This window comes from Rhea americana, unplaced genomic scaffold (assembly GCF_003343005.1).
Source record: "Rhea americana isolate MKP2758 unplaced genomic scaffold, rheAme1 scaffold_94, whole genome shotgun sequence".
Taxonomy (NCBI): domain Eukaryota; kingdom Metazoa; phylum Chordata; class Aves; order Rheiformes; family Rheidae; genus Rhea; species Rhea americana.
In genome coordinates, this window is record NW_028187133.1 from 3,283,807 (window position 1) to 3,297,136 (window position 13,330).

Here is a 13,330-nt window from a genome sequence, read left to right on the forward strand (position 1 = left end):
AGAGAGGCACGGAGAGGAGGGGTCATTTTAAAGAGCGCCCAAGCGCAGACTCCGGTCTCTTTTGCTCACTCTGACAGCAAAGGATCACGCTGGAAACCGCAAGCTGGGATTTACCAAGTGGCCTCTCATCTTTCTCCCTTAGTTTTACTACTTTTCCTCTCCTTTTGTCTTCTCATTTTTCCTAGGAAGAGACATTTGCATTGACAACTTCTTGGACAGGTCTGGGACAACATTTTTCTGAGGAGGGTAAGGAATTTTAAATCCTGATTTTGATAGTACTTAGGAGACAAAATTGTAAAGGGGGGAAGGCTGTCTGTGTGAATGCATTGTTTTGGACCCTGGAGTATCCTTTGGCATGAGTTGTTCTTAAGCTGAAATAACTTAGGTAAAGGCAAAAGGCTATAGAAAACCAAATCATTCAGGGTTTTCAAAGTTCAGTAACTTTGATTTATTACAGAGTCGTCTGATTTGTTTCACTGGTTTTGCATTTCCTTTCACTTATGTGCTTATACAGTAAACTAGCTAGGGAAATTTCTGTTGATGAAAAGTATCTTTCAGGAAARATTTTAGGGTGGACATTTCTTAACAAACAGCTTAAAATTTTGTRTTTAAATGAGCTTTAGATTGACTTAGTGCAGTCAGTTTCATACAGGTGTATTAAGTGGCACATGTATGAAAATTTGTAAAATTATAGGTTTCTAAAATCCTTAGGCTCAAAAATATGATTGCCAAAAGAGTATTTCCTAGCTAGCTGTAAATCTGTGGCTATAAATATAAAAAGCTATAAATACGTGGCTAACAGAAAAACACATCCAAAAGTTTTGTTTTGTTTTTATTCTCAGTAAAAAAATGCACGTTACACTTGCAACAGCATGGTTTTATTGCAAAAAAATGTGCAGACCAATAAAGTATACGCAGAAGAGCAGATACACCTTCGACTGAACCTATCTTAAAATGGCAAGCTGCTGGGCYGTTGCTATTCCTGGAGGTGACTCTGATAGGTCTCAACAGATGCAGCTTCTGGAATGCGGCCGCCGCGGGGGGAGGCAGGCAGCAGCTGACCGCCGCGCCGGCCCAGCCACGTTCGGGATCGCGGCTTGCGCCAGCATGCAGTGACACTGACACTTGCAGCACACATGGCCTTCCCCCCTACAGCTCTGCTTGTAGTCATCACCCCTCAGGGAAAAAAAAAATCCTGGTACTCACAGGCAACAACCATTCCTTTCTATAATTATAACATTGTTTTGTTACATGCTATACATTTAAAGAAATAATGATGTGGTAAAGTTGTAGATTGAAATATTAATGGAAATTTATTTCTCATTTTGAACTACTAAATAATCCAGTTTCTGTTTTGTCATTAAAGAGTATTTTCACATGTTTTGTCTTTTAGGAACACAAAGATCACCAAAAAATTAGCTGCTATAATTGTTTTAAGATGAAGGATATATTGAAGAATATTCTGTTATCAGCAATTCTGCTTTTAACTGTAGTTTGCAGGATCAATGCTTTCCTTCTGGTATAGATGTATATGTGTATATACACATACACACACACACACACACACACACATATATATATATATATATTTAAATAGCTCCTTTGAGGATTACTTAAGGGCCAACTCACAGTGCATTTGCCAAAAGCTTGGCTCTTCATTTCAGCAAGGGCTGGAATTTGCCTAGAGCTGATGTGTATAATTCAAACATCTATTCTAATAAAATTGCATGGAAATAATTATTTTCTTCACACAGAAAGAATGTGTAAACACATTCTGCTAGAGTTTACACAAAATCTTTTTCAAGGAAAAGTTAGACATCCCCTCTTCCTCCTAAATCTCCTCAAAATCCTGAAAATAAGATTATAATAGTTTCAAATTATTGATATGGAAAAGCAAGCAAAGTTTGCTATGAATAAAAACTATTTGTGAATCTGATATGAGATATAGAATATTATAAGTCTAACAAATCTAAAGTTACAAACCTGGAAGCAATTGGGATCAGATCCTAACCCTAAAATCGACATARCATCATACAGAAATTCACTTTCTCCTTTTATACTGCTAATTTTGAAATTACTTTCTCCCACTATTAATACTTCTTGGTCAAATTTTGAATTAACTTACCTGTAAATCCGTACTAGCCCTGGAGTAAGGATGAACAGGTTAGGGGCCTCTATCTTTTTGATACTTCAGACTAATGAATTCAGATCTAGATCATGAATGGCTTTAAAATATTTTTACAAAATTTTGCACTCTGGCAAACTCATTTAATGTGTAGAAAGGGAAGTTAACTTTCCAAATGTCATGAGAATAGAGGAGCATGACTAATAACCTTTTTAAAAAAAAAAAAAAAAAAAAAAAAAAAAAAAAAAATTTTTTAAAAAAAAAAAAAAAAAAAAAAAAAAAGAAAAAAAGAATTGCTTTAGGTGTATTCTTTGTAACTTGGATATCTATTGTAATTAATAAACAGCAATACTCCAATCTAAGCCAATATACCTGTTCTTAGGAAGATGTAGTGAATAGATACAGATAGATAGATAAATATGTATATATGTATATATGTGTTTAGATTTGTTACATAATCAGTCAGATATTACATTTTGTTACTGCAATATAGTTCTAAACCTTTTATTGTATTTTTAGCAAGCTCTTGGCTGTAATAGCTCATTGCAGTCATGGCACCTAAGAAGAAGAATGTGAAAAAGAACAAAGCAGATATCAATGAGATGACAATCATTGTGGAAGATGGCCCCCTAAGTAAATTAAATGGCTTGAATGGACTCTTAGAGGGAGGAAATGGTTTCAGCTGCATCTCATCTGAAGTTTCCGACTCATCATATAGCCCAAATCTCTTGGAAGGTCTAAGCAGAATGAGACAAGAAAATTTTCTTTGTGACTTGACTATCAGTACCAAAACCAAATCCTTCAATGTTCACAAGGTAGTGATGGCTTCAAGCAGTAACTACTTTCACAATATCTTAAAAAAAGATCCAACCACACAAAGAGTAGACCTCAATGATGTATCCCCATTGGGTCTAGCTACTGTTATCACCTATGCTTATACTGGAAAGCTTACTCTCTCACTTTATACAATAGGTAGTATTATTTCCACAGCGATCTATCTTCAGATTCACACTCTTGTAAAGATGTGCTGTGATTTTCTAATACAAGAAATCAGTGTTGAGAATTGTATGTACATTGCCAATATTGCAGAAACATATGGACTAAAGACAACCAAAGAAGCAGCACACAAATTTATTAGAGACAAYTTCATTGAATTTTCAGAAACAGATCAGTTCTTAAAACTTACTTTTGATCAAATTAATGAACTTCTTGCAGATGATGACTTGCAGTTGCCTTCTGAAATTGTTGCATTCCAGATTGCAATAAAATGGCTAGAATTTGACCAAAAGAGAGTAAAGTTTGCTGCAGATCTTTTAGGTAACATCCGTTTTGGTACCATCTCAGCTCAAGACCTCGTCAATTATGTTCAAACTGTACCAAGAATGATGCAAGATGCAGACTGCCATAAGCTTCTAGTGGATGCCATGAATTATCATTTGCTTCCCTATCATCAGAATACACTGCAGTCCAGAAGAACAAGGATTCGGGGAGGTTTCAGAGTGTTAGTTACTGTTGGGGGACGCCCTGCGCTAACAGAAAAGTCTCTTAGCAGAGACATCTTATACAGAGATCCTGAAAATGGATGGAAGAAGCTTAGTGAAATGCCTGCTAAAAGTTTTAATCAATGTGTGACAGTGATGGATGGATTTCTGTATGTGGCCGGTGGGGAAGACCAGAATGATGCCAGGAATCAAGCCAAGCATGCAGTCAGCAATTTCTGCAGGTAACTGATTATTTTTAAGGGATGGAGAGATTGATTCCCCACAGTGCAGGGAGAAAGACCAAGCTGGACTGTGAAGTGCAGCATGAACAGTCCAGACGTATAGAAAGAGGACAGGGTAGGGGGAGGTATGGATGCTATTCATAGAATCATAGAATCAGTAAGGTTGGAAGGGACCTCTGGACATCATCTAGTCCAAMCTCCCTGCTCAACCAGGGTCACCTACAGCATGTTAGACAGGGTTACATCCAGGCAGGCCTTGAAGATCTCCAGAGAAGGAGACTCCACAACCTCTCTGGGCAACCTGTGCCAGKGCTCCGTCACTCTCACAGTGAATTCCCCCTCACATTCAGGAGGAACTTCCTGTGCTTCAACTTTTGCCCATTGCCTCTTGTCCTGCCACATGGGACAACTGAAAAGAGTTTGTCCCCGTCCCCTTGACGCCCTCCCTTCAGGTACGTATACACATTGAAAAGATCCCTCCCTCAGGCTTCTCTTCCCCAGGCTGAAGAGGCCCAGCTCTTGCAGCCGTTCCTCATAGGGCAGGTGCTCCAGCCCTCTGATCATCCTCGTAGCCCTGTGCTGGACTCTCTCCAGTAGCTCCATGTCTCTGTTGTAGTGGGGAGCCCAGAACTGGACACAGGACTCGAGATGAGGCCTCCCCAGGGCTGAGGAGAGGGGCAGGATCACCTCCCTCCACCTGYTGGCAACACTCTTCCTAATGCACCCCAGGAGACCATTGACTTTCTTGTCCACAAGGGCATATTGCTGGCTCATGGTCAACTTGTCATCCAGCAACACTCCCAGGTCCTTCTCTGCAGAGCTGCTCTCCAGCAGGTCAGCCCCCAGCTTGTTCTGGTGCCTAGGGTGATTTTTCCCTAGGTGCAGGACTCTGCACTTGCCCTTGTTGAACCTCAGGAGGTTCCTCTCTGCCCAACTCTCCAGCCTGTCCGGGTCTYTCTGRAGACCTGTATTAAAGTTTGAGTGAACAGCAATACACAACTAAAGTCATGCAAAAACTCCCCTGTGGTTACAAGTGCACAATGAGAAGTGAGGATGATTGAGAAAACCTACTCAAAATAGAAGAAATAAATAATACCTATTCAAATATTTAAATTCTGAGTGGATCTAAAGTAGCATTAAAATGCGCAAAATCAAGCAAGATTAGACTTCCTTAATTTCAAGAGCTGCTGATGCATCACAGAAAATTCTGAAAAATAGCCTTCAGGTGTTACAGTCTTGCCTTTCTTCTGCACCATCCACCATACTTTCACCAGTTTTCATTCTRCATTTCATTTCCCGTAGTTTTTTATTTCTCAAGAGTAGGAAACAATGTCATAGTTTCTTGAAGACTGTATTTTTTATTTCTGCAATGACTCCAAATAATCTCTACTTTCTCTAATATTGCAGTTCCCATCCAAGAAGTGCATTGGTGATAACAAGGTTAGAAAAGGGTCAGTCAAGGTACTACTGTATGTTAGGCTATGAGGAACTCCTATTAGTTTTTAAATAGTTTTGCCTAAAAGCTGGTGGCACACAATAGCTTGAAGAAAAGGCTAGAGGTGAGAAAATTCAGCTTTTTATCTATTAACAGAAAATGGAAAGGCAATGCCAATGTACAGCTACCAGTGTTTCCTCTTCTGATCCCCCAAAAAACATTCAGATAATCTCTCCTGAAGAGATCAATGAGCTTATTAAGTTAAGAAACAAGGAATGTTCTCTAGATAGTTTTTATTGTGTAATCTAATTTGTCAGAAGAACACGTCATGTAAATGAGATTGTTGCTCTCCAAACCTTCTGCCTTAAGACTATGCCTCACCTTCTCATAAAGCTTCTCGTAAAACTCATAARGTGTTCAGTCCACACCTTGGTTGTGTGGCCGATGAGGGGATATTTATGGTCGGGCGAGTTTTTGACTGTATAGGTTCTACTCTGTTCTGCCATTAATGTTGGCAAGTCAACTTTCAGAGCTGACAGATGTAGTACATGTAAGATAACATGGTCTTTTTATCATATGATTCTCTAATCCCCTCACCATGCAATAGAATAAGTTTATGGGCCTAATTATGTACCTCACTCACAATYTTATCCTAAGGAATCATAATTCTCTATTTGCTACCTTAAAATTGCTTGTTTGAGTATGTTATTTCAGACAGGTATGATATTAGGAAATAAAGATGTTGTTTCCACACTAATTTGATATGAATGATGTGGAAGGAAAAACACCTAACATTTACAAAGTATGCAAGTATAAATCACCACCTCACACTTTTTAAAATTCTTTGAGTAAATTTTGACATCTTTGCTTTCGTAGGCATAAATTGTAAAAAAGTTTAAAATTTTCCACTGAATGTTAAAAGAATCACTTCCCAATATTATAATCAGGTTCCTACACAAAAACAAATTACAGGAATAAGTCRAATTTGCTTTTTTGAAATAATATTGGTTTGGAATGATATAAAAACATTTTTTAAAAATAAAAACCTAAATTTATTTTATATTTATTTTTAATTTAAACAGGAATACCAGTTTCATTCCACTCACTTCTAAAGGGCTAAATAAATAACTAAAACAAAATAGTGATTTAGAAACTCCACACCTGCGGCAACAGAGGGACAGATACAGGACTGTAGAATTTGCTGTAGCAATATTTGAGACAGTTACCCTCTTTGTTTTGATGCTTTCAGATATGATCCTCGTTTCAACACATGGATTCACCTGGCAAATATGAATCAGAAGCGTACCCACTTTAGCCTGAATGTATTCAATGGCCTTCTTTTTGCAGTGGGTGGTCGCAACTCCGAGGGCTGTCTCTCCTCRGTTGAATGCTATGTGCCTGCAACTAATCAGTGGCAAATGAAGGCACCTCTGGAAGTGCCCAGGTGCTGCCATGCTAGTGCAGTGGTAGATGGTAGGATCCTGGTCACTGGAGGTTACATAAATAATGCTTATTCTCGTTCAGTGTGTATGTATGACCCCTCTAATGATAACTGGCAGGATAAATCCAGCCTTAGCACTCCAAGGGGATGGCACTGTGCTGTATCCCTTTTGGAGAGGGTCTATGTCATGGGTGGCTCACAGCTGGGAGGGCGAGGGGAAAGGGTGGATGTTCTCCCCGTGGAGTGCTACAGTCCTTACACAGGGCAATGGAGTTATGTTGCTCCCCTCCAAACTGGAGTTAGTACGGCAGGGGCCTCAACACTTAATGGGAAAATTTACTTAGTGGGGGGCTGGAATGAAATAGAGAAAAAATATAAGAAGTGCATTCAGTGCTATAACCCAGATCTCAATGAATGGGCAGAGGAAGATGAGTTGCCTGAAGCCACCGTGGGAGTATCTTGTTGTACAATATCCATGCCCAACAACAAAACAAGGGAGTCCAGGGCTAGCTCRGTCTCTTCTGTGCCAGTCAGTATTTAAGTACTGGTCTAACCAGAAATAAATAAAGATGTTTACCTGCACAGCAGGATATTTAACCCTTTAAGTAGCATTTTTGTGCTTATATGGAAAAAAATTGGCATTGCAACAATTTTAACAATGTAAATTGGCCAGTTTTCATGATCTTTAATACAGGTAGTGTGAAACAGCACATTAGAAATACGATTAATTTTATTAGCAGGAACAGAGAGTTATGCCTTAACTGTAATAGGTGTTTCATTCTGTTCTTGCTTTTACCATCTACTCACTATTTGTGGCAAATCATTTAATTTCTTTGTGCCTTTGTTTCCTTACCTGTAAAACAGAGATTAAACTTGCTTCAGAGGATTGTTGTGAGGCTTTTTTAATATGGAGTTTTAAATGCTTTCAGAACTCAAAACGAAAATCAAGTATTACTAGTAATAAAACTCAACATACTTTAGAAAATGTGCCATGTCATCATAAAATTGGTCAGTTTTGTTCTTTTTTAGGCATTTTATATTTTGAGAAAGGCATTTAAGGAAAAGCTTTTGCATATAGCATGTACATATGTTCCCTCTGGGGTAGTGATATTCACAGAAAAATTTTCAAAACTTGTTCTCCTTAAAAAGTTAGAAATAGGCACCTGTTGTCTGCAATGAAACCCTTTAATTCTCATACCTAATGCTATGACATGGCTTTCAGGAGCTAAATCCACAAAATACGTTAGCTCCGCTAATCATTATGTACCAGCCCCAAGGACCTGCCTTCAATGCCAAGTTGCTTTCCAAACCTCATGTATGCACAAAGGAGCAGACCATCCTCCTCCACAATCYGTGGAGACTCTCCTGTCACTCCAGAGGGGAGGCAAGAAGGCCATTCAGGTTACCTCCTCCTGTTTCTACACTTCCYATCTATGTAGAGATGTACCTCCAGGTTACATTCACTCTTCTGAGAAGGCCCTCACCAACACAAGGAGCCAGGAGTTGTCACAGCAGTGGCATCTCATCTGGAAGCTGAGTGCATGCCACAAGGCAGCGAGGGCTAAGGGCAGAGAAGATGCGTAGGACAACTTTCCTACTCTGTTTATTCTGGCAAATTTCTGGTGGAGTCAGGAACAAAAGCTGAATAAAGACTGTGGGATTTGGCTTTAAGAATAGAGTATATGGGTAGAAAACAGTAAATCATGGGAAAACTGGGTGAAATTGAAGTCACTTTCCTTAGAAGTAACAAAGAGATATTTTAACACCTTTTGTACACAACATGACCCAAAGTAACCTTTTCCTGGACAAACTGCTGTGTACCTACTTTTGAAGCCTTCATTGCAGCCTTATTATCTGAGAAGTGCTTATTCACTTTTTTCCAAAGACTAGACTAATACTGTGCCTGTTGTGGTCTGTGAAGTTTTACCACTGATTAGACTTGAGCCTTGCTCATCTCAGTTTATATTCTAAGATTTTTTTTTTTTTTAATTTCAGCTTCTGGTGGGGGAATTAATCATGAAAACTAATCCTGTTCCCTTAGCCAAAGGCATGTGCATCCCATCATGTCCCCTGAGAACCAAACAATTGCCATTAGTAAAGAATTTCTACACCCTTCTGTCTGAGAAGGAAAGAAACAATAAAAGGAACTAAAATTACTTAATATAACCCAAATTGTAGAAATTCAGTCTTCTTAACCAGTTCATAGGGCCTTCACATGCAGTTTCCTCACATTATAATTGACACCTTCAAGCTACAGTACCAGCTAGAAAGTATACGCATAGCAGTGATAACAAGACAGACAAATTTTTATCTCATTTGCAAAAGGGGAAAGTTATAAAATTGTCCCTAAATGCAGACATTGTTGAGGCAAACATTTACAGAACTCCCATAATCTGATTGCTCTTTGTTACAGTCACATACTGAGCATCAGCRAGGAGTGTCACACAGTATTAGAGCCAAAGTAATTCATTCTATCATCTGGGATTAAACAGTATGGTACTCAGTCCTGTTTTCCAGTTCAAATTTAGTCAGAGTTCATGTCTGCCTCCTGACTACACAATTTTAAATCCTGAGTTCTACTTTTGAGTGCTGCATGTTATTAAAATATAACACACTGCAATGACTTTCAGTCAAAGTAGTGCTGTCATATAGGTTTGACAATGTGATGTGTATATAGTTACCCTTTCTTCTGTTTAATTCAAATGAATAATAATTCAAATTTGTAGTCACAGAACAAAGTATAAAATTGTATAACAGAGTAAGATTGATCTGTTTTATATATAAAAATGCTGTTCTTGCCTGTTTCAGTGAGGAAAAGCATTCTCTTTGCTGAGAGCACAATTTCTCTTTCCCCAAAGTCATGACCAAATATTCCCTATGAAAGGATTTAAGAAGATCTTTGAAAAATACATCTGTTCCAATAATTTTTGTAAAATTGTAATACCAATAGATGTAGTTGCTTATCCACTCAGGCCAGTGAAGTYACATATACACATATCCAATTATATTTGAATATGAACAGCAGATAGTTATTTAGTGTTTTTAAAGCACCCATTAAATGAGTGTCTAGGAAGTGAATAAACAATCATTTTGGCCTCAGATAAATGTGGGGTGAWATTGTGTTATACTCAAGTGCCTCTTTTTCTCCAGATATTCAGTGCTAAAATGATATGTAGTCAGATGTTGTTGCAAGCTTTTCTCTTTTGTGAGCCAACACTTCCTTTAGGCGAACAATGATCTTCTGTCTCCCAATAGCTATTTTTGAATTATGGGCTAAGTGCAATGAAATACTGTCTACTACTTAAAGGGTTAAAAACTTTGGGGGCCAAATCCTATCCATCTTACAAAGAAGTCCTGTTAACTTCACTGGGACAGTTGAATATGATGAGTAGGATTTCACACTCTTGGTCAAATTCTGGCAGAACAGTACATATAGATGCCTGCCAAAACTGCCCATACACAGAAGCAAGACCACTGTCTCAGCTTCCACTGCCCTTCACCATGAGAAATCAATAAAAAAGTCCTAGAACAGGAGTCAAGCAACACTGGCCACATATTCCTGCCATCGCACAAATTAGGTATGTACCTYAGGCCAAAATCTTAGGTAGATGAACAAATAGTATTGTTATCATTATAGCACTCCCATGTGGCTTTATATTGTTTTCATTATTTTCTTTAAACATCTGTTTAGGGTTAAACTGCATATTGAGCCAGGATCTGCCCCTTAATATGTGAAAATATCTGCTGAAATTAATATTATTTTGATCATACTAATGTACTGCCCTAGTTGTGACATTTTTTGTGTACAATATTGTTTCATTAGAACTGTGAAAAATGGTTTGTATGTTACATGATATGGAACAGTTTTCTATCTTTGTCCAGCACAATTTTTTCAATCCCCAAATATTTAATAGGAACAATTCARTTGAGCTGGAAAACATTGTATATCCCCAAAATAAATTTTAAAATGCAGTTTGGGAAGTACTGTCTATGATAATATTATCAAGTAGAGCAGAGAGCTTCCAACGACACAAGATGCAACACAGATCTTTAAAGCTATGCTAGCAGTAAAAAAAAAATGTATGCAGTTATCTTCAAAGTTCCTTATGTCCATGCATTTTATAGTCCATAACATCTGTGCTTCAAAGGAATTCAAATCTGAAAAATAATCTTTCTTCAGTCTAGGAGGAAAACAGTTTGATAATACTTTGTTTTCTTGTTTCATCATGTTGATATSGGTGCATGAGTGTGTTACAGGGATATGAGAGAGGAACTTACTGTTGGAAAGTTACAATGTAAGGAAGACTGTGCTTAGTTCTTATCTAGATGAGCTCTGGTTGTTTAATTTCTTCTTGGAGTGAACTCATAAGATCATCTGTCATTTAATCAGAGTACAGTAGACTTAAGTGCCAAGTTATAACTAGTCAAAGAGGGGAGTAAACTATTTTAGCATCAACTAAAACTATGAAATGTTAAAAAGTGTGCTATACTGAAATTTGTAAATGGCAGTTTATGCAGGGAAAAGTACATGATGAATGACTGAATAAGACTGCCCTTTATATAATCTTCAAACCTKGCTTCATTGATCCTGCAGTTCTATCGTCTTCAAAATCCATGCTGGGTTTAGAGGGAGCTTTGCCCTAGTAACAGCTGGATTTGGGGATTCTAGGCACAGGCATTACCATCACATAAATAATTGTATGAGCATGAATACCTTCTTGAATTCAGTGAGACTTCTTTTATATAYAGTTATTCACATGTGTTTATATTTGGAGAATCAAAATACAACAACTAAATGTGTAAGAAGATAAGTATCAAAGTCTAGTGAAGGCCAACATGAAGGCATGACACTGATCCTCAATATTCAGCTGCTCGCTTACCATGCAGGCACATGAAATTTCTGGAGACTAGATTTCCCTTTGGGGTTAGGTCTTAGGGGACAGCTTCTCAGTRAAATCCTCTGTAGGCACCTAGGGTTCTTGTGCAATGCTCAGGATAGSTATTGCAAGGGCCTCCAGTTCGGAAGATGGAAGACAGCTGCTTAGCACAGTCATCAGACTAAGACTTAGTTCCCATTTCTCAAAGACTTTTGAGAAATGTGTGTTGGAGAGAAGCACGTTCTTCTACATACAACTTTCAATAAGCAGCCTTTGCTTTATGTTATGTATCTGAGGCAGCCCAGACTTTCTGATGAAAAGCAAGACTCAGGTTACAAYGGACTGAGGATTCAATACAACTACAGAAATCAAGTTACAGTCAATTACTCACGCAAAGACATTTGTTTCAAATTCTGAATCTACCTATTTGGAGAATGACCTTGAAGCCGATAGCCCTACTACTGTCTCCTGCCTTTTTTGCAGTGAATCTTTCTGTTCTTTTGTCAAAGGTCTACTCTATAAATAATCAAAAATTTAATTCAGCTATTTGCACTCTGACTCCATCCTGGTGGAATCACACTGGGCTATTTATATAAATGATATATTGACCTTTTTTAAAAACTTTTTCCTTCTCCCTCTCTGAGTGACTATCCCACAAGGCACCAAAGAAGATATTGGTGCACAGATTAATATAGCACATAAAGCTCATCTGTGACTCTGTTTCAAAGGATCTCATAGCTGCTGGTCACAGTAAAGAAAAGGACAACATCTGGAATGCCTGTTGGGAGAAAGGAGTGAAAAATTAGTCATTAGTGCTCCTTTGAAAGTGTGGCACTTCTCAGAGCTCTGTTCCCAGAAGTTCCCTAAAGAATAAAGGAGAACACATGGAATTCTACGTAGCTTGTTTGAGTGATACAGATAATATCAGACAATGAGTTTTGCCATGCAAAAGACTAGTGTGAATTCATTGTTGTCTCAATGAAAATTAAAATTTCAATAAAAATGTAGTTCTTTCATAAGTGAGCAATTAGTAAATATGTGAGGAGTTCTTAGTTGAATTCYGTTGTTAAGAATGGGAACACAAGCATACATACACTGGATGTTACATTAGTTGATGCCCTGGCTGCTTTTGTCAACATGAAAAGTTGAAAATATAACTTATTTATGTAGAGCATTTTCCCAGTTGGTACATGTTAGACATTTTGCTTATATAAATAGGTTTTCTGATTACACACTTTTAGAATGGAACGCACAAGGGAACATATTACAACTAAAAAATCTACAAATGCAATGTGAGAATGTTATCTTAAAACATTAAGATTTGTAGTGTGACAGTTAGTACGCATGTTAGTATTTCTTTTGTTGTATGCTTTAAATAAAACTGTTAACATATAGCACAAACAAATTATTCTTATTGTAAAGTCAGTTTGAAACTGGGAGACTGTGTTCCCATATGAACTTCTGATTGCAGTTCAAATATCCTTTGTTTTCTGAGACTCATGCTGATTTTTACTTTCATATCAACTAATTGGGAATGTCTGTTACGCTCTAGCTGTCAAGCCACCTTCACAGGAAGGTATGCAGTATAACACTGGAGCCACTTCTATCCTATCCTTCTGACTTTTTCAAAAGGACAATGGCTTTGTTTTTAACAATGAATGTCACCATTATTTTTAATAATCAACATGCTTAATAGGGAAGGATGATAGATTAAATATCTGACAAGCAA

The 13,330-nt window shown here is 37.7% G+C and overlaps 1 protein-coding gene across 1 annotated transcript; it reads left to right on the forward strand.

The window, feature by feature from the left end:
- On the forward strand, window positions 1-13,330 carry KLHL31 (kelch like family member 31). Its single transcript, XM_085324846.1, has 3 exons — window positions 1-246; window positions 2,645-3,848; window positions 6,533-13,330. Exons 2-3 carry the CDS (start codon window positions 2,677-2,679, stop codon window positions 7,263-7,265), a joined length of 1,905 nt encoding a protein of 634 aa, XP_085180972.1. The 5' UTR covers window positions 1-246; window positions 2,645-2,676; the 3' UTR covers window positions 7,266-13,330.